At 34.1% G+C, this 26,011-nt stretch overlaps 1 protein-coding gene across 4 annotated transcripts in view; it reads left to right on the forward strand.

Annotated features, from left to right (window-relative positions):
* The window catches only part of EPC2 (enhancer of polycomb homolog 2), a 113,038-nt gene that overhangs the window by 75,740 nt on the left and 11,287 nt on the right, over positions 1–26,011 (forward strand). For 3 of the 4 annotated variants that reach the window (XM_004757859.3, XM_045066563.1, XM_004757861.3), the window contains exons 3-10: positions 1,367–1,512; positions 7,381–7,587; positions 13,264–13,412; positions 14,383–14,515; positions 16,682–16,873; positions 20,663–20,752; positions 22,275–22,420; positions 22,527–22,870. In XM_004757859.3, the coding sequence (XP_004757916.1) occupies positions 1,367–1,512; positions 7,381–7,587; positions 13,264–13,412; positions 14,383–14,515; positions 16,682–16,873; positions 20,663–20,752; positions 22,275–22,420; positions 22,527–22,870 (1,407 nt within the window). The remainder of the gene's footprint in view (positions 1–1,366; positions 1,513–7,380; positions 7,588–13,263; positions 13,413–14,382; positions 14,516–16,681; positions 16,874–20,662; positions 20,753–22,274; positions 22,421–22,526; positions 22,871–26,011) is intronic. The other variant, XM_004757860.3, reaches the window with a different exon arrangement.

The raw sequence follows: 26,011 nt of genomic DNA on the forward strand, positions 1-26,011 counted from the left end.
TTCCCCCACTGCCCCTCTAGTAATCTGTTCTCTATAGTTAAGAGCCTGGTTTCTGGTTTGTCTTTCTCTTTTCTTTTTTCCTTTTTTCATTTGTTTTCTTTCTTAAATTCTATGTATGCATAAGGTCATATGGTATTTGTCTTTCTTTGACTGGTTTATTGCACTTAGCATTTTACTCTCTAGCTCCCTGTATGTCATTACAAATGACAAGATTTCTTTTTATGACTGAATAATATTCCATTGTATGTGTACCATATTTTCTTTATCCATTCATCTATTGATGGATACTTGGGCTGCTGCCATAGTTTGGCTGTTTTAAATAATGCTGCAATAACATAGGTGTGCATATATCCCTATGAATTAGTGTTTTTTATTTTTTGGATAGATACCCAGTAGTGGTATAGGGTGGTATAGGGTGGTTATAGGGTGGTTCTGTTTTTAACTTTTTAAGAAACCTTCATACTCCACAGTAGCTGCAGCAGTTTGCATTCCCACCAAGTGCAAGATGGTTCCTTTTTTTCCACTTCCTCGCCAACACTTACGGATGAGTTTTTTTATTTTAGCCATTCTGACAGGTGTGAAGTAATATATTTATAGTTTTGACTTGCATTTGCGAGGTGATGAGTGATGTTGAGCATCTTTTCATGTGTCTTTCTGCTGTCTGTATGCCTTTTGAAAAATGTCTATTCATATCTTCTGCCTGTTTTTTTTTTTTTTAAGATTTTATTTATTTATTTGAGAGACAGAGATCACAAGTAGGCAGAGAAGTAGGCAGAGAAAGACTGAGAAGCAGTCTCCCTGCTGAGCCTAGAGCCTGATTTGGGACTCCATCCCAGGACCCTGGGATCATGATCTGAGCCAAAGGCAGAGGCTTTAACCCATTGAGCCACCCAGGTGCCCCATTTTAGTTGGATTATTTGTTTTTTTGGTGTTGAGTTGTATAAGTTATTTATATCTTTTGAATACTAACCCTTTATCAGATATGTCATTTGCAAATATTTTTTCCCATTTAGAAGTTGTTGTGATCCTTTATTTTTAAAATAAATTAATCTTAGTTATTGCTTTTACTATTCTATTATACTTCAAGTCATATATGAATTAAGATTTTTTTTCTTCCACTGTGCTTTTAGTCTCTGAAACCAATTTAAATTTTTTATTATTATTATTATTATTTTACACTATAGCTGGTGCAGAATGTATGTTACATTAGTTTCCCGTGTACTCAGGAACCAGTTTTTAGATGTCAGCTCATGAGCAACTCTTTGGTCAGTGCATTGTAATTTGGAAGTATTCTGTGGTCAAATATAAACACTATATAACTCCATAATTTCTCCTCAGTTTGAAGAATTTTTCTTTTCTTTTCTAGCCTTTAATCTAGACAACGAGCAACCAGATTATGATATGGATTCAGAAGATGAGACCTTATTAAATAGACTTAACAGAAAGATGGAAATTAAGCCTTTGCAATTTGAAATTATGATTGACAGACTTGAAAAAGCCAGTTCTAATCAGGTACTGTACCTTGTAAAAATGTCTCCTGTCTTAAAATTAATCCAGTTAGCAACTTTATTTTGCATTTTCTTTAGACCTGAGTGTTTTGTATTATACTGCCTACTGAATTTTCCTAGAATTTCTATATATAGTATTCCTTGAACTGAATACTTAACCGAATTTCTTTGAATAGAAGTATGAAGAGTACTATTCTGACCTTTTTTCTTGTTTGGATATAAAAATAATACTAGCTGCAATGCTATACAACATCTTGATCCTTTTCAAAGGCTAAATTTGCTTGGTTGTATCTCTGAGGCAGACAACTCATACCAAAGCCTTCTTAGTTGCTCACATTTATTAAGGTACTTATTATCATTTTAGATGTATTTTTAATTTTACTTACATATTTATAATTTTTAAGTGAAGAAAAAAATTTTCACAAGGAGATGATTTTCTTTAGTGGACTATCTAAATATGATATAGAGAACTGAAAATGGTGTAGTCTTTTTGGAAAGCAATTAGACAATATATGTCAGGAACCTTAAAATGTTTGTACTTTTTGGTTTAGTAATCCTGCCTCTAGGAATCATTCTCAAAAAAATTAGTGAAAATGTCAAAGATTTTTGAACAAGGATGTTCACAATAACTTAAGTTGTTTGTAGGGTAGAATATCACACAGCCATTAAAAACCATTTTGAATATCAGTGGAAATTGCTCATTATATAATGTTAGAGTTCAAAAAAAGGATACAGAATTGTTTAAGTACAAATCTCTGAGATTCATTTAAATCATTTACATTTATATGTGTGCATTGAATAAAAGATGAAGAAAGCCCAACAAAATACCAGTAATGATTCTATTTAGGTGATAGAATTATTGGTGATTTTTATGTTCTTTTGCTAATTTACTGTTATGTACATGTATAGATATTGTAATTGGATTTTAAAAATAAACTACTTTTTAAAATAACTTCTTGGTGTACTTGTGTGGTGTATTAATATATTGTTATTAATTAGTAAGTTACAGAAATAAATGTTTTACAGTAGACTGTTAAACACTTTTCACTAGTTTACCCATTACAAATTCGTTATTTTCCTTTACCTCCCAAGTTAAGTCCTTTAAATCCTTGAAGTATTACCAGCTATTCAAAACATTTTTTAAAACTTTTCTATTGTGAGAGGACTTTGCTGCATATTTAGCCTTTCTACTAATATTTTCCCCCCATTTGGATGGAAAGTAATATTTGATGTGCAATCAAAAGAAGTACATTGAAAACTGAATTTTATAAAATTCAACTTGGTTTTTGAGAGATTGTCTTTTTTTATTGCAAATTTGTTTTAATTATCAGATTGAGTATCAAAAATATTCTTACTAGTGCAGTTTTCCTGAGATTTTGATCACAGGCATTAGGTATGATTTCATTTTTCTTCTTAATATGCAAACTTTTCTAGCAGTCCTAAGTTTGGTCTTTACTTTGGTATTTCTGTTATTTTCCATGATTGCTCAAATTACTGGGAGTATAGCCTTCAGCTCTCTGTTCTGTAATTTGCTTTATTTCATTTCTGTAAGAAATAATTATTTAGTACTTGGGTGAACAAGAGAGATGACAGAAGTTCTGCCCTTGGGGAGCTTATTATCTAAGTGGGGACAGGATAAACAAAAAGCATTTGTGAACAATACAATTAATGATCTATGTATAATCAGTAAAATACCTGTTTTACTTCTCTTCGCTCAGTGATAGGCTTTAAACCCTAAAGCCTGGTGGGCTCAGCGTGAGAGCACCTGCTTTCAGCAGTGTAGACAAAGGTGGAGGTTCATTTTAGGGACAAGATAATGGTCCTGTTATTAGGACTACAGATTAAAGATATCAAAGACTATTGTCATTCTGAGTGCCTGAACTATGGATTCCTGGGTTTCTTTACTGACATAGTAGCAGATCTCAAAGCAAGAAATCAAGTTTGTGGTTAAAGCAGTATTTATTAGGTTGATAGAGAAGACATAAAAACAGACTGATCACAGCCAAATGCTGTCATTATATAGTCCCCATTCATTTATTTTAAAGATTTTATTTATTTATTTGACAGAGAGAGATGACAAGCAGGCAGAGAGGCAGGCAGAGACAGAGGAGGAAGCAGGCTCCCTGCTGAGCAGAGAGCCCGATTTGGGGCTCGATCCCAGGACCCTGGGATCATGACCTGAGCCGAAGACAGTGGCTTAACCCACTGAGCCACCCAGGCGTCCCCCCATTCATTTATTTTAATTGAGCTCTCCTCATTTCTTTGAACTAATCACCTTTGGTGTTTTGAATGTGCTTTATTCTTTTCTGATTTTTAAAATTATTTTCTGTGATCATTCCTCGTAATTGTCTTTTACTGAATCCTCTCATTAATATCTGCAAACATCAGAGTTTGTTGAAATTCTGTCCTTGGTCATCTTACTGTGTGATTGGGGTTAATATCCCCTTAGCAAGGATTTTTGTGAGGGTAATAATACGTATATCCTTATACTTGACCTCCTTCTCAAACTCCAGGACATTTTTCTCTTTTTGTGCTTCCTGTTGGCATCTCCGTCTAGGTGGTCCACAGACCTCTCAAGTTTATGTTTCTTTTTTTTTTTCTACATGATACAGGATCATGTGTAGTTAAGAGTTAACTACAGTGACTCCCAAAATTCGCAATGATGTGTTTTTTATCTCTTTTCCTTCAGTCCCTAAATTTTAATTTTAACTCTTCCTCATGTACCAGTATATTCCTTGCATATTTCATCTTTAATTATCTCTTCTCTCATTTCTTCATTCTCTCTTTGCCCAAAAATATGCCAAGGGTCCCTTTTTCCAAGAGAACCCTTTCATTTGACCCCATCTTTATCTATAAATTACCACCCTTTGTCTCCCCCCCCCGTCAGTTACATTTTAAAAAGGTTAGATGTGCTGTTTAACGTTTTTCTCTACTCCAGTGTATTTCAGTAGACTGATTGCACCTAGGTCACCAATGGCCTTCTCATTATCATCCATTCATTTCAGCCTGTATCCTACTAAATATCCCCATAGTAGTGGATGCTGTTGACCTCCACATTTCTCGAATCTTTTCTTCTTCTTTCTTCATCTCCTCCTCTTCTACCTCTTGTTAGCTCTTTTCTTCAATATCTGTCCTCAGAAATTATACTTGTCTCTTAAGCTACCAATTCAAGCACTCCCAGGTAGAGTATTTTGTGGTTCTGTCCTGTATCTTAATGCACTAATACTGAGTTCTAAAGTTCTGACATTCTTCTCTCATTGTTTAAATTGTATTTGTCTTGCCTTGATTGTCATATTCTGAGTTTCTGTTGGTAGTAGTTTTATCTTGAAATTTTTTCCCCTAATTTCCCCACAACCTATGTAACACAATGATAGACTGATAGTAGTTGATTATTGTTTATTGCTTTACTGACTATATTTTAAAAATACTGCTTTTTAATACATAGTTTATTCATTTATGTATTATAAATATATTTCTTGAAATTGCTGAGCCATGAATCTGTATGTAAACAAACTAAGTGATCCTTGTCCTCATGAAGCTAGTGGCAATCTAGAAGAAAAGTCCAGCTAGTGGAATAATTTTTATCTCATCTCCAAGCCCCCAAAGTAAGTAAATCAAATAACTCAGAGGTATCTTGGAAATAATAAATTTTATCACTGACCTCTTTGTCAAGTAAATGCTAGTTTTCACTGCTTTCTAGTAGAGAAAGTGCTAAATGGCAGAACTTTTTTCTTAAGATAGAAAAGTAATAATAGGATTCTGATTTTGTGGATTTTTAATTGTGTCCTAATAATTTGGGACTACTTTATCTAATCTACAACTAGTTCTTACTCACTCAAATTGATGCTACCAGCATGATGATAATAATGATACAAGTGATACTAATTGCCTTAGAATAACTAAAGATAATTTTAACAGAATGATTAAAACTCAGTTACTCAGTAAAATAAAAATTTACTGTATAGCAACATAAAAACATCAACAAACTGAGAAATAAGGTTAACATTGGAAAGAAATATCAGGATGTTTAATTGTAAACAGTGTATTGAATTCTTATTATCTAAGATATGAAGAGGGTACTTATCAACCAGGCAGAGGACCTTTGTAGAAGGAGCAAAAAGCACCAGAGAAGGAAATCTGAGGCAGAGTTTTAATCCCCTTACTTCTCCTGCAGGGAGAATAGGAAGCAGTGTTATCCTGATAGTATTATGTAAGAATCTCACTACTGCTCTATGGCTTGATAGGAAGAAACCTATCCTCCTCCCCAAGTATGTTCTTGATATCATTAGTGAAGGTTTTATTTTATCAGAAGCAGAATGACCAAACAGTTGAAGATGTGTAGCATATCACAGCATTGTTTCCCTTGGTTCCCAGAGCACACAAAAGCTCCCAGTAATGTTACGATCCTGTAAGCATGAGGTTGAATTTTATTAGATCCAGAAAGCTTGGTTCTTACTCTACCACTGGCACCATATAGACCTTGAACTATTCCAGAGAACTTCAGATAACAAAGGTGCCCGTTTAAAGTTGATGTTTGAAGTATTAGTTCTTTCAGTTTGATATCTTGTTCCAGGCTCTGGCCCACCACTTTAAAGACCCAAGTTACTCAGATGAAATTAATATGACTTCACTGAGACATTGATTAAGCCAAACTGTGGGCACATAAAATTTTATTGCACTAAATGTAATCATTACATGAACTAGAATACTTGAGTTGTCATTGTCAGTATATTCTCTTCCTGTGGCCTGTCTTGGCAGTCAACTTATAATAAGAAACCAACTAATTAAGGGCGCCTGGATGGCTCAGTGGGTTAAAGCCTCTGCCTTCTGCTCAGGTCATGATCCCAGGGACCTGGGATCGAGAGCCCCGCATCGGACTCTATGCTCGGCAGGGAGCCTGCTTCCTCCTCTCTCTCTCTGCCTGCCTCTCTGCCTACTTGTGATCTCTGCCAAATAAATAAATAAATAAATAAATCTTAAAAAAAAAAAAAAAAACTCATTAGCCCTGATAATCACCATCATAGGACTGGAAGTCCAATGACCATTGCATTTATTCTGTGAAATTACACCAGTATGAGAAATCAGATTTGTTTGTTGGGTCATGCTATCTTTAGTTGACTTCATAACAACCATCAGATAAATCCTATATTGATCTTACAGTTTCAGAAAGAAAATTTTCCCCTTCATTTCCAAGTTTTAGCAAAACATTTCTTAGGAGATACCTCAATTTGTTTTAAAAATGAATCTTCATCTCCAAAATGATAAAAGTGAAAAGATTGGCATGCCCTTCACTGAGGTTTTCCAGTCTTACAACTGGAGACTTAAAGCTCCCATTATCTTTATTTAGAGTTCACTGTAGATGGATGTGATTAACCCATAATTCATTCTGCTAAAGCTGATCAATCTATTGTATCTTCACCAGCAGTAAGGAAATAGATATGACCAAGCAAATTTTTCTAAACCCTTAGTTTGAGATACGTCAGCTTTATATATATATGCATTGATAAAGAAGTGGATCCCTAAAATACCAGTGTGACAGTTCCTAGAGGAACCATCCTAGGATCACTATTCCAGACATAACAACAGACTTAACTGAGGCATAAATCTTCTCAACTGTTGTTCATTTAGACTTCTTAAATATTATAAGTTCTGGTACTTAGTATTTCTCAGAGCAAAATACAGTTTTTTAGATAAATCTTTTTACCAATAAATCCTTCATAAAATTTCAAAATTGAATTGTGTTTTCTGCCATTATGATGTCTGATCATAATTGTTAGACTGATGACATTTTTTTCTATAGGTATATATAGCTTAACTTTGATTTCTCTTTTTCAAACCTTATGGATGACGACAATTTGTATTTTTCATTTAGCTTGTAACACTTCAGGAAGCAAAACTGCTGCTAAATGAAGATGATTACCTTATTAAAGCTGTGTATGACTACTGGGTAAGAAAACGTAAAAACTGCAGGGGGCCATCCCTCATTCCTCAGATAAAACAAGAGAAAAGAGACGGCTCTACCAACAATGACCCTTATGTTGCCTTTCGGAGGAGAACAGAGAAAATGCAAACTCGAAAGGTAATGTGCAAATTAGATTTAATTGAGTGTGCCTTAATAGTACTTAAGACCAGTTTTTTTTCTGCTAATAACTTCAATAATTTTGAATACCTTGAACATACAGGGGAGCTAATAACATTGTTAAACTTAACGTTAGAAATCCTGCTCTCTTCAGTAGCTTCATCGGTCAGCTTCTGTTGGTATAATACCCATGCCCTTTATAGGTCTATTTATACCGTTTCAGACTTGAAATTGAAGTAGTAAAAGGAATTATATATCTTTATGTACCTCAGAAATTTGAGTTCTTCGGTAAATTCTATACATACCCTCTTAGATAGCTTAAGAACTTAATATCTCCTTTGAAACCACATTCTAATTCTTGCAAATAAAAATGGACTTTACTGCCTCTACCTACTATGGGGTCATGAGAAGTAGGGAAAGTTCATTTTCAAGCCTGTTCTGACAATAGTCAAAAGTAAGAGTGGAATGTTTTTCTTCTTTTCTGAGTTGTCCATTGTGGCAAATTTCAAATTGATGAACTTGTCCCCATCTGCCTTTCAGAAGCAGTATGAGCTGGAATTTTGAGAGAAAAAGGTCTCATGTTATGGTATAGAGGAACCTGTTAACTTCAGAGGGGGTATTCACTGTCTTCCATTTCTCATAATTAACAGTAAACACCATACATAGTAATACATTCTCTAACGCACAAAAAATTGGAACATATAAATGTAAAAGCCATGAGTAATTGTGATTTGGAGGCAAAGCATTTTCTGTGGATTCCAGTTTCTCCTAACATTAAAAGCTTGTCATTGTCAGTTGTTAATATAACAGCTGTGAAGCGTAACAGCTGCTAGGAATAGTGTGTTTTAGGAGAAATTCTCTTACTGGTTAACAACCACTTTCTGTAAGTCTTTCTTGGATTTCCCAAGTGTAGATGACATACCCTAACCCAGGCTAAGTTTTCAATTTGGCATTTCAGTTCTTAGCTAAGGAAATCTAAGATACTTTATGGAGATCTAACATCTTGCTTAGAAAAGACTAACATGAGGTAAGTTTATAAATATAGACAATTGAACATGAGGAAGGAGAGGTCTATCTGAACCATTAAAAAATCTGAACTACCATCTGCTTTTTTAAAAAAATGTAATTGGGGCACCTGGATGACTGAGTCGGTTAAGCATCTGCCCTCAGCTCAGGTCATGATCCTCAGGTCTTGGGATCAACCCCTATATCTCCCTGCTCAGCAGGGAGTCTGCTTCTCCCTCTGCCCCTGTCACCACTCCTGCTCATGCTTTTTCTCTCAGATAAATAAGTAGGATCTTTAAAAGCAATGTAATTGATTCAGCTGTATTGTAAAACATAGACTTTTAGCAATGTGTTTTGAAGGAAGAGTATCATTGGACTTCTTTTAGTGAGTGGGTACTTAAAATTAGCAGTATTTATTGACATGTAAAGAATATTCTAAATATTTAAATTCGTTTAATTCTTAAATAGATTAAATCACTGTTTTCTAACTAGTGTATATTGAGAATTGCTAGACTGGGTTCATATGTTTAGGTGCTTCACCATTGTGAATAACTACTACCACTTTTTCCTGACACTAATTTCTACCCTTTCTTTTATCTGTTATTTTGACCTTCCTCTGTAGAGTGGTCCATTTTCTTTTCTGGTAGTCTTTTTATTCCTCTCTGTTTTCAGTTGTGGGACCCTTCATGCATACTAATACAGCTTAGAAATATTTATGTGTTTCAAAATGAGAACGTTGGGAAAGCAGTCAATAGTAGATACCCCTAGGTATTCAGAGGTGGGCAATGGGATATACAAAAATGAATACAGCTAACAATGGTTCTCTACTTTCGTTTCCACAAAATTGAAAACGTGTATATAGCTAGATATAAAGGTTCTTAAATAAAGGACTTCTGAAATATTTTCTTGGCAGTCTAGAATTTAATTTTAATTCACTAAACTAATATTTAATATGCGAGTGCTTAAGTACTTAAGGACATTCTTAAATGAGAAAGTCTTAAGGCACCAGCATGTCTGAAAGCACTGATTGGAAAGTCTTGAATCAGCATGTGTGTTTAATATGTTTAATCCCATAGATACAACTGTTAACAACTGCACTTTCTCTCCTCCTTCTGTGTGGCCCAGAATAAACAAGATAGACAGGAGAGGAAACTCAAGAGTAGTTGTTCTCAGTCTGGCTGCATGACAGTCTCCTGTGAATTACCCTTGGTTATAAAAAGATCTGTAGTTAATTCTAAAGTGCAACAATTTAAAAGTGAAAAAGTGCAGTTTGAGAACCACTTCCTAGAGATTTGGCAGTAGGTCAGAACTATAATATGTAACTGGGAACAAGGAGAGAAGAGTTGGTCCAGAGCAGGGACTGTTGTGACGACAGATAAAGAAAATGAGTGGATTTAAAAACAGGATTAGGGCCATCTGAAAAGCATGGAGAAAATGTCAGTATGAACTCACTGTTTTTATAGAGAAAGAGTCAGAAATAGATGTGGATCTGTGCATGTATATGTACCTATACATATTACAGGTGTTATTTCTTAAGTTCTGTTTGCTGAGAGGGTCTAGAAGCAATGATGCTGAGTAACAGTGAGCATGCCTACTATGTAGATCATTTCCATTTTCTTAGGAAAATAGTGTTTCCTGGTCGAGGGCTAGGAAAGTATAAGGATAAGCTTATCTGGCATTCTGCTATGCCAGAAAGTAAGACTGTTGATTGAAAATTAAGGAATGTTATACCGATCTGAATGTTGGACGGCCTGAAGAGCCAGCTTGAAGGGGAACTCTACTAACCAGATGTGGGACAGTTCTAAGTGTCAGTATAAATACAGTAATGAATAACCCATAGAGTATAAGTAATCCATGAGTCCATACTGATATAAATAGATGGATGGACGGATGGACGAATGGATGGATGGATGATTGGTAAATGGATGGATTGATAAAAGAGAAGGGAACACTTTCCCTTAACAGTAGAATTTTACCTTTGAGTGTCAGTGGAATGAGGAAGTTTGAAAATCGCCATTTGGCAACCATGATAGTAATAATAATCATAAAGTATTGGGAGGAAATTTGATGAGAAACAAGGTACATAATCTTTTAATTAAAAAAGGAAAAAAGTTATTTGAAGAAAGCTGACAGACACCATCTTAAGTAAACAAAGTTACCATCAACAGTAAGGAGACAAATAAGTATCATTTAACTCCTGACATAGGAGAGGGATACAATACCACTTATGTGATAATCCTATTAAGAAAATATAACCTGAATTAAATTGTGAAAAAACATCAAAGAAACCCAAATTGAGGAACAGCCCTACAAAAATGAGTGGTTACTATTTTTTAAAAATGTCAAGATCTTGGGATGCCTGGATGGCATGGGCAGTTAAGCAGCCACCTCTAGGCTTCAGCTCAGATTGTGATCTTAGGGTCGTGGGATGGAGCCTTGCGTCAGGCTCTGCACTCAGTGTGGAGTCTGCTTAAGACTCCTCCCCCCCACATAAATAAATAAATCTTTTTTAAAAATGTCAAGGTCATGATCACTGTAGAAAGACAAAGGAACTATTCCAAATCATAGGAAATTAAAGTGACATGACAACTAAGTACATTTGTAATCCTGAATCAGATCCTAGACCAAGAAAAAATTTGATATTATGAGTGAATTTAATAATAAAAATTGTTCCGCTAATGTCCGTCATAGCAACAATTATGTAGACATATTAAAAATGTATTTAGAATTATATTTGTTGTCAAAAAGGACATTAGTGGGATAATTAGTGAAATATGAATAAAGTCAATGTTAATTTCCTGATTTTGAAACTAGTATTGGTTATATAAGAGAGTATCACTGTTTCTGTAAAGTCCATATTAAAGTGCTTAGGGGGACGCCTGGGTGGCTCAGTTGGTTAAGCAGCTGCCTTCGGCTCAGGTCATGATCCCAGAGTCCTGGGATCGAGTCCCACATCGGGCTCCTTGCTCGGCAGGGAGCCTGCTTCTCCCTCTGCCTCTGCCTGCCTCTTTGTCTGCCTGTGCTCGCTCTCTCTCCCTCTGTCTCTGGCAAATAAATAAATAAAATCTTTAAAAAATAAAAAAATAAAGTGCTTAGGGATGAAGGGGCAGTGTATATTCATCTAGTCTCAAAAATTTTTTAAAATATGACTACTAATTTTACTTACGTGTGTGTGTGTGTGTGTGTGTGTGTGTGTGTGGGGTAGAATTTAGTGATTCATCATTTATATATAACACCCAGTGGTCATTATATCAAGTCCTCTTCTTAATCCCCATCACCCAGTTATCCCATATCCCACCCACCTTCCCTCCAGGAACTCTCAGTTTGTTCTCTGAAGTTAAGAGTCTCTAATGGTTTGACTCTTTCTCTGTTATTTTTATTTTTCCTTCCCTTCCCCCATGTTCATCTATTTTGTTTCTTTAGTTTGACATATGAGTGAAATCATAGGGTATTTATCTTTCTCTTACTGAATAATTTCACTTAGCATAATACACTCTACTTCCATCCATGCCATTGCAAGTGGCAAGATTGCATTCTTTTTTATGGCTGAGTAATATTTCATTTTATATATGTATATATAGAAAAAGAGATAGGCACACACACACATCCATTATTCATTCATCAGTCTACAGACATGTGGGCTTTTTCCATATTTTGGCTATTGTGGATAGTGCTCTTACATTGAGGTACATGTTCCCCTTCAGATCACTATTTTTGTATCCCTTGGGTAAATACCTAGTACAGTTGCTGGGTCATAATGTCATATTGAGTTATTAACTCAAGGGTGGAAAGATTGTGTAAATGCAGTCTGTCTGGATACATAGAATAATAAGATACATAGAATAAGGTCTGTTTTTAAGCAAATAGTTCCATGCCTAATATAAATATTCTGTGGTTATTTGATTAAACAAAATATATTAACCGTAACTTTCATAGGCAGATAGATGCTGCTAATTACAACTGAGCCTTGTCTAATTACTAAGCAGGACTTTCACTCTGAGTTGTTAATTAAATCTTAAGAAGAAGGAACTTCTTAACAATACTCTAAAATTCAGAGTTTTCACTTGGTTTTTGCCCTGCAATGAGAGGTGTTAATTACTTTGAAACATAATAATTACATTCCTTGAGATGCTTTATATCCGACTTACAGTTTTATATCTTGAGTTTCTGAGTGGTTTTGCTTGTCAAGGCAAGTGTTTATATTGTGGTATATTGAACCTTCCAGCCCACAATTACAGAACTGGATAGATGGATAGAGACCCATTTTGGCTATTTTTAGGTAACCTTGAGTTGACAGAACTGTTTCTCTCTGTCACTAGAAAATATATTGCATCAATTTGAATGGACTACATTTTCTGGTACACTAGGTTTTGTTTCAGGCAGACTTAAGATTTTGTTTACATTGGAATGATCCCCTCTGTTATTCCGTCTTTTCAACAATGGGCAACATTTTTTTTTTAAATATTTGAGAGCTATTTGCTTATACTTCTATTTTCAGAGTTAAATAGATAGGTTCTCTTATATAGTTGCTGTTTAAGATTATTTTTTACATTTAACATTTTTAACATTTTGCTTTTATGGAACATATTTGGATCTCATAAGATTTTGTTGAATGAAAATGGAAATGTGGATAATTGGATTGTTTATTCTTCTAAAATTTATTTTCAATAGAATCGTAAGAATGATGAAGCCTCTTATGAAAAGATGTTGAAGTTGAGACGAGAGTTTAGTAGAGCCATAACAATTTTGGAAATGATTAAGAGAAGAGAGAAAACAAAACGAGAACTATTGCACTTAACCTTAGAAGTTGTGGAGAAAAGGTAACATTGCTACTGTTATATACTAATCAAAGCTTTAGCCAGATGTTGGGTAAAATATAACCAAACCATATGTTTTGTTTTGTTTTTTGTCTAGCTTTAAAACAATTGGAATAGATGCTCAAATTCTACATTTTTTGAAGAATTCATGTGTTACTATTTTTTAAAAAATACTAGATTATCAGTTTGGATTTCAAATTTGTGTGTAATACATATAGCTCCTCTAAGACACTTAATTTTTTTTTTCCCAGAATCCTTGAATTTTACTTAGAAAAGAACCTGGGGGTCATTTTGACCATTCTTTTTATTTAAGTTTCCTTTAAAATTTGAGGGAAATGAATGTTTAGATTATTTTATTTTCTGACTAAGTAGTAAGCATTTTTTGTTTCAGTGCATTTTAACAGTGTGTTCTTCATGGAGCACCTGGGTGGCTCAGGCATCCAGCTCTTAATTTCAGCTCAGGTCATAATCTCAGGATCCTGAGATCAAGCCCCCCTCAGCAGAGGACTCCATGTTCAACAGGGAGTCTGCTGGAGATTCTCTCTCTGCTTTTGCCTCTGTGCTCCCCCTTCCTGTGTGCACTCTATCTTTAGAATGGATAAATCTTTAAAAAAAAAAATGTGTCTCTAATATGATAGTCATTTTCCTATATAGTTAAATAAACTATATCAAACCTAACAGTTTTATGTGATTCCTGAGGTAAGCATTCTAAACATCATTTTCCATTTTTTAAAAATATTAAATATGTGAGAAATTTGTCTTTTGTGTCCCTTCAGAGATTCCTTGGGTTTTTTGGTTGGTTGGTTTTTGCTAAATCCCAAATATGAGCTGCTTTATTCCTGTAAGTTTTCTCTTTTAAGAATAATCTGATTAATTTAATTCTATTTGATTAGTTGTGTTCCAGTTCATTGCAAGATCATTGTTTTTATTTTTAAACTATAAAACATTTCTTATATTTTGTTACCTTTCCAAGATATCATTTGGGAGACTATGGTGGTGAAATCCTTAATGAAGTGAAAATCAATAGATCAGACAAAGAGTTATATGCCACTCCAGCAACTCTTCATAATGGAAATCATCACAAAGTCCAAGAATGTAAAACTAAGGTGAATATCCTCTGGGGAGAAGCCCATATGGTAATATTGATCAGAGAATTACTGGTTTCATCAGTTGTCTTAGAATACTTTGGTTAAGGAAAACATAATTAACATGTGTTGTTTTTAGTATTTGCCAAGCACTTGCTAGGAATTTTTACGTACAAATTAACTCATTAATCCTTACAGCAGCCCTTTGACACAGATTTTCCCCTGGTATGACTTCTAGATCGTATAGCTGATAAGGGGCTGATTCAAGGTTTAGGTCCAGGTCTCATAACAAAAAAACCGTGTGCTTTTCACTATGCCATCTGCTTCCCTACAGAATATGGGTAAATTAAAGTCTACTTTTTATCACTAGCCTTAACAAATCCTGTGTTGGAGTGGCAGGCATCAAAATCTTAAGATTAAAGCTTTCTTCATTGAGACTATTGAAAGTTACTCTTACTTTCATCATCACTTCCAGAACCAGCATTTATCAACTGCTATCTAGTTGGAGTGATTTGAAGAAGTCTTATAACATTCAAATCCTGTTTTCTTCCTAATAGAAAGATCTAGACTCCGTGATTATTTTAGTCTCTCAGACTTTGAGGAATTTTATTTATTCAGGATTCATGTGGTACATTAATTGTTCAATTGAGAAATAATAAAAATTAATAAAACTTTAAGGAGTTTAGTTTTAAATAAGAAAAAAATATTGACTTGAGTATTTAGATAGAGCTTTCTGTGTAGCAGGATTTAAAAAGCAACATAGGGTGTTTGTGGAAAATTCATCTTTTAAAAAATGTACACAATTCTTACTTTTCATGGGTTCGTTCTTAAAGGTCAAAGAAGAATGTGGAGCAGGAAGACTCCTCCTTTTATTCAACTGATGTCAATTTAAACACCAAAGTTCTTTCTTATTCATCACAGGCATCTAGCCCACCTACCTGATTCTTTTTCAATCACACTTGCCTCTATAGCCAAAAATTTACCAGTGCAATTAATGTAATTTTCTAAGTTATTTTTTTTAATCCATTTTATATAAACTAATGCTTTTTTCAGGTATATGATAGGCATAGAATTTGAAATCTCAACCTGAAATTACTGACAGAATCAGCTTTTATTATGTATTGATTCCTATTTTAGATTATCTGTAAGAATAAACACTCCCCCTGTTTACTAGTGTTAGAGATATGGTTGCATCCATTGTTGCTCTACCTCATTATACGGAGATAACTGTATTTGCTTGGTCGCACATCCTACCTTAAAATATAGGCAGTTTCTAAGAGTTAGGACTTTTCTTTTGGATGTCATAGCTATATCCATTGTATGAGACTTAGCTATATCACTAAATAATTTACTATTTAAGCAGCACTTTCATTGTGTATACCATTTTTGACCCTGCAGTAGTTTTAACAAAAATGTGGACTACATGGAAAATGTAGAACTTCCTAAATATTTTTTCACTTTCATATTACTTGTACTTTGGTGCTTAGAATAATCATTTTCAAACTTTTTAAGTAGTGAATCCCTACTTATTAAATGGAATACTGTTATGTTAAAATGCATAGAAATAGAACTTCTCCGCTGAGGAGTGGAGAGCAAGGGGGGTTAGAAACCTACCCCATCAGTCATTTTCTTGCCAGATGGCCTCTCAAGTGCTGTCACAGAATTCTGGGGTACTTGAGAACAGTTTGATTATTGTTCTGTGAAGGCAGCAATTATGCATTCTAAAAAAGTAAACTTTTTTTTCTAGTTAATAAACTTATTTTTCCTCAAAAAAATTACTAGCTGCAGATTGGAAATAAGTGTAGAAATAAATTAATGAATTTATAATCTAATTCAAGTTATTTGAAAAATAAAGTTCATTTTAATACAGTGGATTTAAATAAAATTGAATTTAAGTACTTTTAAATGCTTGCATAATAATAAAGCAATTACTAAAAATCACTAACATCTTAGTTTAAGTATAAATAACAATATAAAAAATTAAGTACCATTACGATTTTTAATCACAACTTGCAAAAAGTAAAACATTTTTCAATTTATGATCACGTAATTTTTGCATACTAAAAACAGTAAATAAAATCACCTCCTGGGTAAAATGTATGTTTTTCAAAGAGCAGTATAGTTTTTCATGATTTCTAAAATGATTTTCATTTCTTCCTTTTGGGGGAAAAATCGTCATGTAAACAGCACCCTCATCATTTGTCTTTGAAAGAAGAGGCTTCTGATGTGGTTCGTCAAAAGAAGAAGTACCCAAAGAAGCCTAAAGCAGAGGCTTTGATAACATCTCAGCAACCCACTCCTGAGACATTGCCTGTGATCAATAAGAGTGATATTAAGCAATATGACTTTCACAGCTCAGATGAAGATGAATTTCCACAGGTGCTTGTTTTAAAACTATTTTAAAGACATTTCCTTTTAGTCTTTTATATTGCTATATTTTAAAACATGATTGACCTCTTAGTTTTGATTCTTATTTTCTTCACCTAATGTTATATAGCATATATACATTTTCCACAGTATTTATGTGCCCACAGAAATGATATTTACTTTCCATTATTTTCTATCAGTTGGGTAGAATTTATTCTCTGTGGAGCATTTAGGTGGTTTTCAATTTTATCTTCTGTAAAAGTGAACATTACTATTCTTTCCCCCTATTTTAAAGTAGACTATTAGAGGGGCGCCTGGGTGGCTCAGTCATTAAGCGTCTGACTTCAGCTCAGTTCATGATCCCTGAGTCCCACTCCCTCTGTTGTGTTCCCTCTCTCACTGTGTCTCTCTCTGTCAAAAAAATAAACAAAATCTTAAAAAAAAAAACTATTAGAAATGGATTATCAATATTTTAAGATAGTTAATACCTAATTGTAAATATTCATCAATAATAATTCCCTTTTTAAATTTTTTTAATTTTTTTTTTAAAGATTTTATTTATTTATTTGACAGAGATCATAAATAGGCAGAGAGGCAGGCAGAGCGAGAGAGGGGAAGCAGGCTCCCCGCTGAGCAGAGAGCCCGACATGGGGCTCGATCCCAGGACCCTGGGACCATGACCCGAGCCGAAGGCAGAGGCTTCAACCCACTGAGCCACCCAGGCGCCCCAATAATTCCCTTTTTTTAAAAACTATATTCCACCAGCATTTTATTTTATAACTTTGAATGTAAATTTTGCTGCTTTGTTTGGTGATAACCATTTAATTTTAAAGATTAAGAAGAACTAATTCAAGTTGTAAATTGTGAAGACAGTTCTTTGGTTTATATTGCAGCAGTTTATAGCAAAGTGTTTGCTATATATTTTAAAAATCTTAATTTTACATTCACAAGTGCTATTTTTAAAACAAGACCTTTGTATATTAAAAAATCAATTTTAAAAGATAAACATATATTTATAGTTTAGCACCTTGTCTAGCAATACCCTTTTCTTTTTTCTTTTCTATATGGTATAAGCAACCTAAAGAGAATGCTATATAACAAATGCATACTATTTTAACACTTTTGCTTCATTGCTCTAAAAGAAAAAAACTTTTTAAACCAACATTACATATATGTCTGGAAGCAAGATTGTCTATAAAACAGTTATGGTTGTAACTATTTAAAATCTAGAGTTTACATGAAAGTGTAAAATGTGTCCCCTTTGAGTAGATTATGTATTTTTTTAAATTCTTCTATCACTATCACTTCTATCACTATAGATAATAATTTTAGTATTTGTCTGGATTGTAACAAATGCACAAAGGTATGTTTAATTTAGTACACTCTTGAAAAACACTTAAGGAAATAATTCATTACTTTTGTCAAAGGATCATCCAGTTAGACTTAGTGCTTTGAATAGCCATAGGACATAGCCATTTTGAAGAAATGAGGAAGTAATGTCCTAACAAATAGTGGTTTTCCATATAGAAATAATAGGGAGGGGCTCTAGGTAGGGGGAACAGCATATGAGTGAAAACATTGCTGCATACACAAAGGAGAAGAGAGTTGGAACAGAATGATGCTTGGAATAGTAGTCGAGTGGCAAATGGCTTCTACATTAAATATACTGGGACATTAAAGAATTTTAAATAAGAATATGACATGGTTTATTATATATCAGTAATAGCCTTATATTGGTAGTACTCAGAAGAGCTTACATAGTTTTGCTTTAGACACCCAGCCCTTTAAGAATGACACATGTGATATTATGACCTCTAGAAACTTTTCCTTTCTAGCTGTAATAAGTCCATCACGTTAATGGTAGGGCACACTCACATGCTAATCGTTCATTCCTCATGCATTTAAGGGACCTTTGTTTCTGTTCTGAATTCTTGTGTTTATTCACATCATACCCAGCCATCAGACCCACATGAAAATTTCAAAATTTTGATTATATTTTGAAATTTTAGGTTCCTCTCTGTCCTTTTACTAGATCTTTAAAAACCCTCATTAATTTTATAATGATATCCTCTTGTTACTAAAAAGTATTTACCTACATAATTGGACATCATTCAGTGAGCAGCTATTTTAGGATGTAGCTTTTATAAAATCAGGATTTTATTTCTAAAAAGATCATTAAAATAATCATATGTTTTCTTCTTTGCCCAGTAAACAAGGAAGAAAAGAATAGGAAGCCTTAAGAGAACAAACATTTTAGCTTAAGACTTACCCAACTGATTTGCAGCAGAGCAGAATTTAAAATCCTATCTTTTCTTAGTCACACTTCTGATTCTCCGAATATCAACTCTGTTTTCCTATGTCTCAGACCAAATTCTGGAATGCAGTCCTGGGGAATGGTGGTCGGGACAAAGGGGTGGTATGTTCTATGCAAAAAAATTTTAAGACTTTGTAACCCTTCCCTGTGTGTAGTTTAGAAGAGGTAGACAATATGCAAAGGAATCAAAATATAAAATTCACATTTAAGATTTCCTTTCAAATTTCAGGTTTGGGGCTTTTTAACCTGGGAAGAAGAATCAGCCCCAGCTTACTGTTTCTATGTCTCCCCCTTAGGGTTGGTGGAGGTATATTGGAACCTCAAACAAATGCCTTTCTCCCATGGATGACCCTGCTCAGTGGTAATTACCACAGTTTGGAAATAATGTGGAGACACATTTTTCCTCTCAAAATAGGAAGAGAGGGATTTGTGAGGTTCAAAATTTGCAAGTAAATATGGTTGAGCCAGCGTTGTCAGAAAAAGAGATGTACTCCAAAGTGAAATTACGAGACTGCTGAAACTTAAGTACCAAAACTTTTTTTTTTATTTTAACCGTCATGGGTAGAAGTTTATCTAAACCATATTATTTCTCTGCTGTATCAGAGTATATTTGTATATCATTTAATCCATTTTTATGACATTTATAGAGTTTGTTCTAATGGATCAGTGTTGCCCAGGGGTCCACTCACATTATATAGGGATATTTAATCTAAGATCACAAGGTTCTAGGCAGAATACCTTTTAATTATATGATAGCTTTTTGGAAGTTTTTATTTTTTCTTTTGCTGTCAGGTTGTGGGCTTATCACTTCTCTCTGCAGCTAGTCTGCAAGAGGGAAGTCTCCTTTCCTCTTCTAATTTTCTGCTTCTGATCTGCCATGTTTAAAAAGTGATTTTACTAAACTGTGTGCTTGAAACTAATATTACACTTTATGTTAACTAACTGGAATTCAAATAAAAACTATTTTAAAAAGTGATTTTTTTTTTTTAAATGAGTAGGGAAATAAGGAATTCTCTTTGAGAAAAAATATGTGACCTCTAATGTCTTTGAGGGGAGCACTATTCATAAGCCATTTTTTGCTTCCTAGTTTTTGGCTTTATTACAGAGAGAGAAAGTTACTGCATAAAAATACATCTACCTGTGGGTGAAGCATAACTGTCAAAAATAAAGTATGTATGGCCGCATATTATTTACAAAATATAAATGGAATATGTTAAAACTACTAATTCTTAGGTACTTACATGTTCAGAAGCAATTACATAATACCATGTTGACTTTCCTGCAAGAGCTAATCCATCCCAAGTAATCATGTTTAACCATAGAAAATCTGTGCTAGTCTTTATTTGGGAGAATTTACTGCCTGCTATATAAACTATAGGAGTGATTCACTGTTTGTGGTCAGATTCTGATTTTAGACCATTACAAAGATTGATCTGTTGTTGGCTTTTGAATTCCTAAATGGAATGTATCATGCCTCTTTTTTCTAGGTACCATCCCCTGTATCAGAACCTGAAGAAGAAAATGATCCCGATGGTCCCTGTGCTTTCAGGAGGCGAGCAGGATGCCAGTATTACGCTGTAAGAACTTTGTTTTTATAGTGTTTTTGTGGACTGGAATTAATAGGTAACTCTTGTCAAGGTAATTTTAGTCTTAATGTGAAAACGGGAAGTCCATCAGCATTTTTTTTTTTTACTGTCCCCTATACACATACCAGTAAAAGATGCTCAGAGGTACTGAGTCCTTTCAGAAGATGTTGAAAATATCAGAATTCTTTACTTGGAAATTAATAATTTAAAATTCCAAATTTTAGAGATTTATTTTTACTTTAGGCTTTAATTGTAGCTTCATTTAAAAGATTTATTTATTTATTGGAAAGAGAAAGTGTATGTGTGCCCCTCTGGGCAGTCAGGGAGGGGCAAAGGGAGAAAGAATCCTGAAGCAGACTCCCTGCTACTCAGCAGGGAGCCCGATGAGGGCCTCGATCCCATGACCCTAAGATCTTGACCTGAGCCAAAATCAAGAGTTGGCCACTTAACCAACTGAGCCACGCAGATGCCCCCAAATTTTGATTGTTGCTGCTTATTAAAATTTATTTTAGGCAAGTCCATCTTGTGCATATATACCAAGTAAGGATTAAACATAAAAGAATCATTTTTAGACTTTCCTCATAGCAATATCTTATATAATAATTCTATTCAAACATGTTGACACACTTAGAAATTGCTAGTAAGTCAAGTTTTGGTACAGCATTATGTCAGGAATGACCCTCACTCCCAAATGCTCAGGTTTTCAGATAAGGTATAGCTAATTATAGAGTTACACAGATAGCTTTCAGATATGACTTGCAGAGACCATTTGTCTTGGTTTATTTATGTTAACATCTACACTTCCAGTCTTTCAGAGTGTGTGCATATGTGTGTTTAGTGTAGAAAGTTATTTGCAAGTTACACTAATGAGAGAGTGAGAAAATTATTATTAAAAGGTAGAGAAATGTTAAGGCCCAGAAAAATAAAGAAGTGTCAGCCTGACCCATACATGCTTAAAGTACAATTTTGGTTAAAAAAAAAATTTCCTTCTGACTTCTCTCAATAGGAAACCTATGAATTACAAACTTTACTATCTCTACTTTTTTTTTTTTTTTTAAATTTTATTTATTTGACGGACAGAGATCCCAAGTAGGCAGAGAGGCAGGCAGAGAGAGAGAGGTTGGGGGGGGCAGGCTCCCTGCTGATCAGAGAGCCCACTGTGGGGACTCTGAGATCATGACCTGAGTGGAAGGCAGAGTCTTAACCCTCTGAGCCACCCCATATCTCTACTTTTCTACATAGATATTAAATGCATATTTTTCTTTAAAGACATATTTCTTCTAAAAAATATTCTACCCTAAAATATTAAATTCATTTTGAGTGATTTTGGTGAGTGAACTTTTCATTCAGTTTTATAAAATTTTATCTTGTTAATGTCACTTAAACCCTAATTTTACAGTTTAATAACTAAATTTTAATTGATCTGCTAATGCTGTACTTTATTTTTAGCATGATTTGACTTCTCTTCATTTCAGAGTTACTTCGTGAGTTTTAATTTTTTTTTCCTTTTCAGCCTCGTTTAGACCAAGCTAACCACTCATTTGAAAATTCAGAATTGGCAGATTTGGATAAGTTGAGATACAGGCATTGCCTTACAACACTCACAGTCCCAAGAAGATGTATAGGATTTGCAAGGAGGCGAATTGGCAGAGGTGGAAGGTAAACTATTTGTTTTGGCCTGGTTTTTTTTTGTAAGCTGGAAGGGAAGATACAGAGAAAATGTTAAGTTCTTCCAGATAATATTTGGTTTTATATTGTTTTTCAGGGTCATTATGGACCGAATATCCACAGAACATGACCCAGTCCTGAAACAGATAGACCCTGAAATGCTGAATGGTTTTTCAAGCTCTTCCCAAACTATAGACTTTTCTTCTAATCTCACTCGGACCAATGCTTCCAGTAAACATTGTGAAAATAGACTGTCCCTTTCTGAAATACTAAGCAATATCAGATCATGTCGACTACAGTGTTTCCAGCCAAGGCTACTAAATTTACAGGACAGTGATAGTGAAGAATGTACCTCAAGAAAATCAGGGCAGACTGTGAACAATAAAAGAGTTTCTGCAGCATCTGTAGCTTTATTGAACACCAGCAAGAATGGCATATCAGGTAAGCTCTCATTTTGTTAAAATATATCCTGCTCTTTTTTTCTCCTTAATTTTCATTATCCACTAAAGTGCCAAGTGCTCAGGATAAATTTTGAAGGTTTATTTTCATAATCCCACTGAAGAAAGGAATTTTTTATCTTAACCTACTACAGTTTTTTTTCCCAGCCTAAGAAGCTAAACTCTATTACTGTGCTTCACATTTTAAACAATGTCCTAAAACCTGTAAAACCCTGACTTATATTTTGAGCATGTGTGCCTGGTATGGTAAATGTGTAGGCAGAATGCATAGAAGTTCCCTATAGGCAAAAGGGTTATAAGCTGCTGCCAGATTTTCGTAGCCATAGTGTGCACTTGTTAAAGAAAGTTTCCCTTTTTTGTATACTAGCTTTGCTCAAATGTAGGCATTGCTCCTAGGAGTACCACTGAATTCTTTGTTTCTGAAAAATGATTTTTTTAAGAAGCTCCCCATGAATAGTTATAATTTTATTTGATAGCTTACCTCTGATCAGAGAGAAATCACAAGTAGGCAGAGGCAGGCAGAGAGAGAGAGGAGGAAGCAGGCTCCCCACTGAGCAGAGAGCCTGACGTGGGGCTTGATTCCATGACCCTGGGATCATGACCTGAACTGAAGGCAGAGGCCTTAACCCACTGAGCCACCCAGGCACCCGCGTTTTAGTTTTTAAATTTGGTCTCAGTCATGTTCAGTCTTTTTCTGTTACTGGACTGCTTATTTTTAAACTTGACCTAGACATTTATCTGTTTAAAGATTATAATAGAAAATTGAATTTGTTGAGTGATTAGAGGTTTACATGTTGTTCCTCCAAATTAGTTACTTTTCTCTAAGCAAACTTAGGCAAGGAAAATGGTATCCCGTTATATAAAGTTTCATTGATCTGTGAAGTTTAATGAGGTTTTGAAGCTGAAATAGATAAATACTAAATATGATTTGTGGTGGTAAGCATCTTAGAAATCTAAAGGTAATAGGAAGTTGACGAATATTAGGTCAGATTATTTTTTTCTGCCAGCCCCATGACAGTGTTCAAATTATTTAACTGAACCAGAATTCCTGTACCAAAAATTACTCAAAATAATTTTTGCCAAAAAGGGAGTTTAAAAATATCTCAATACAGGCATTTATAATTAGATTTGACAGATTGAGTTTCTTCTCTAACAGTGTGTACCATACCAAAAAACGATTTTACTTTTCATCTCAACATGAGTATGACCAGATATTTGCAGCTTTCTATTGTACATTCCCAGTAAACTTCAGAAGGATTTGACTTGACTCTTCCTCAGAAAATATGTATAGGTTGTGTATGTTATTGTATCATCATTACTCTATCTGTATAGATTCAGAATATAACTTACTGAAACTTAAATAATTCCATAATAATTGGCTCTAGAATTTTATGACACTGTCATAATACATCAGCATAATATAAGCATTAAAAGTACCTTAGGTACGCATGCACCTTTCAGGTAACTTAAGTGACAAATATGTGATGTTAACTTCATAGTAAATTTTTTTAATTTTTGCCTTTCCCCTACCATTAAAAAAAAATAGTCTTTTTGGTCTGTATAATATTTTCTGTCTTAATTTTTTAGTATTCTCAACACAGTACCATTTCCTTCTTGACAAATTTCAAGACTTATGCAAAAACTAAGCTGCATTAGAATCAGTGTCCTGTTTTTTTGCTTTGTTTTGTTTTAAAGATTTTATTTACTTATTTGACAGAGAGCACAATGTGGGAGTGCAGGCAAAGAGGGAAGCAGGCTCCCTGCTGAACGAGGAGCCCAATGTAGTACTCAATCCCAGGACTCCGGGATCATGACCTGAGCCGAAGGTCGCCTAACCTACTGAGCCACTCAGGCACCCCTAGAATTAGTTTTTAAATAGAAATTTTCAGGTATATATTTAGTTCTGTTGCTAGAGTAAAGGAAGTTTGTTTGAAGTTTTCCTTCTTAGCTGTGATCCTCTAGTAGTTATTGAGGCCACAAGTTTATATATATATATGCATTTGTTTTGAAACACTAGACACAGGTACATAAATGCATGATGGCACAGCATTTTCTAAACAGTTGAGAAGCCATAACAGTTTTAAGTACCCATTTGTACCAGTTCTGTTCATTACATAGTCCTTTCAGTTCTGGTTAGGTGATTTAAGTGGATTCCACTACAGTTCAGTAAATACTGATAGAATTCCTTCATCAACTTAAAGAGAAGGATGTAGGAGTTTTTAGAAAGTTGGTAATTTTATGTTTGATGGACATAGACGAAAGAATTGAACACTCGTCTGTTTTTTATTTCTTTTAATTCTTTTCATCTTTAGGCCTTTATTAATACTGTTGCCCTCTGCATATTCTTGGTGGACTTGGTCATGAGAGGGTGTTGGTCTTTAAGAGTAAAAAGACTAACACAGGACCATATATTTACCTTACAGAGTGTATCACTGAGCTAGACAGATTACAAGAACTGAATTTTCTGTTTCACAGGTGGGAAATCGCAACAAATAAAGTGTTTAATCAGAAATAGAAATCTCATACCCTTATCAGTAATATTTATATCACAGGTTTTTTAGTTCTTAAAAAAACTTGAAGGTTAGTGGCAAAGAATTTTATTTTGTTAATAACCCAGTTAATAACCCAGTTAATATCTCCTAAATATATTCTGATTGTTATTTGTTATTTGTGATATCATAAAGGACTTAAAACAAATTGAAATGTATGTCCTAGGTATTAAAAGAACTAAACCTGAAGACTCCATTTTAAAGCAAAGACAAATGTCTTACTATTAATAAAGATCTGTTTTCTTAGCTGAAAAAGTCTTCTCAATAGCAGGACAGAAAGGAAAGATAGATTGTGCTGAACATGGCAAGTGAGTAACCAAGGAAAACTAATTTCACACATAATTATTTGAAATTATTAATATACAAAGCACTATGTTAAGTGTTTGAGAGTTGTAGTTTTACAAGACAATAATCCTTTAAAGGAGCTTACAGCACATGGCAAGTATTACATTCTTTATATAATAGATGATAAAGTTTTTAGTCATTTGAAACTGCAGTATTTAATTATTCATTTGAGAGATTGTTCTTAAATCCAAAACTTAAGAAAATGGACTGCATATCTTAAAGTAGTTTTG

The sequence above is a fragment of the Mustela putorius genome, unplaced genomic scaffold, assembly GCF_011764305.1.
Source record: "Mustela putorius furo isolate JIRA1106 unplaced genomic scaffold, ASM1176430v1.1 tig00003867_pilon_pilon_pilon, whole genome shotgun sequence".
NCBI classification, from domain to species: domain Eukaryota; kingdom Metazoa; phylum Chordata; class Mammalia; order Carnivora; family Mustelidae; genus Mustela; species Mustela putorius.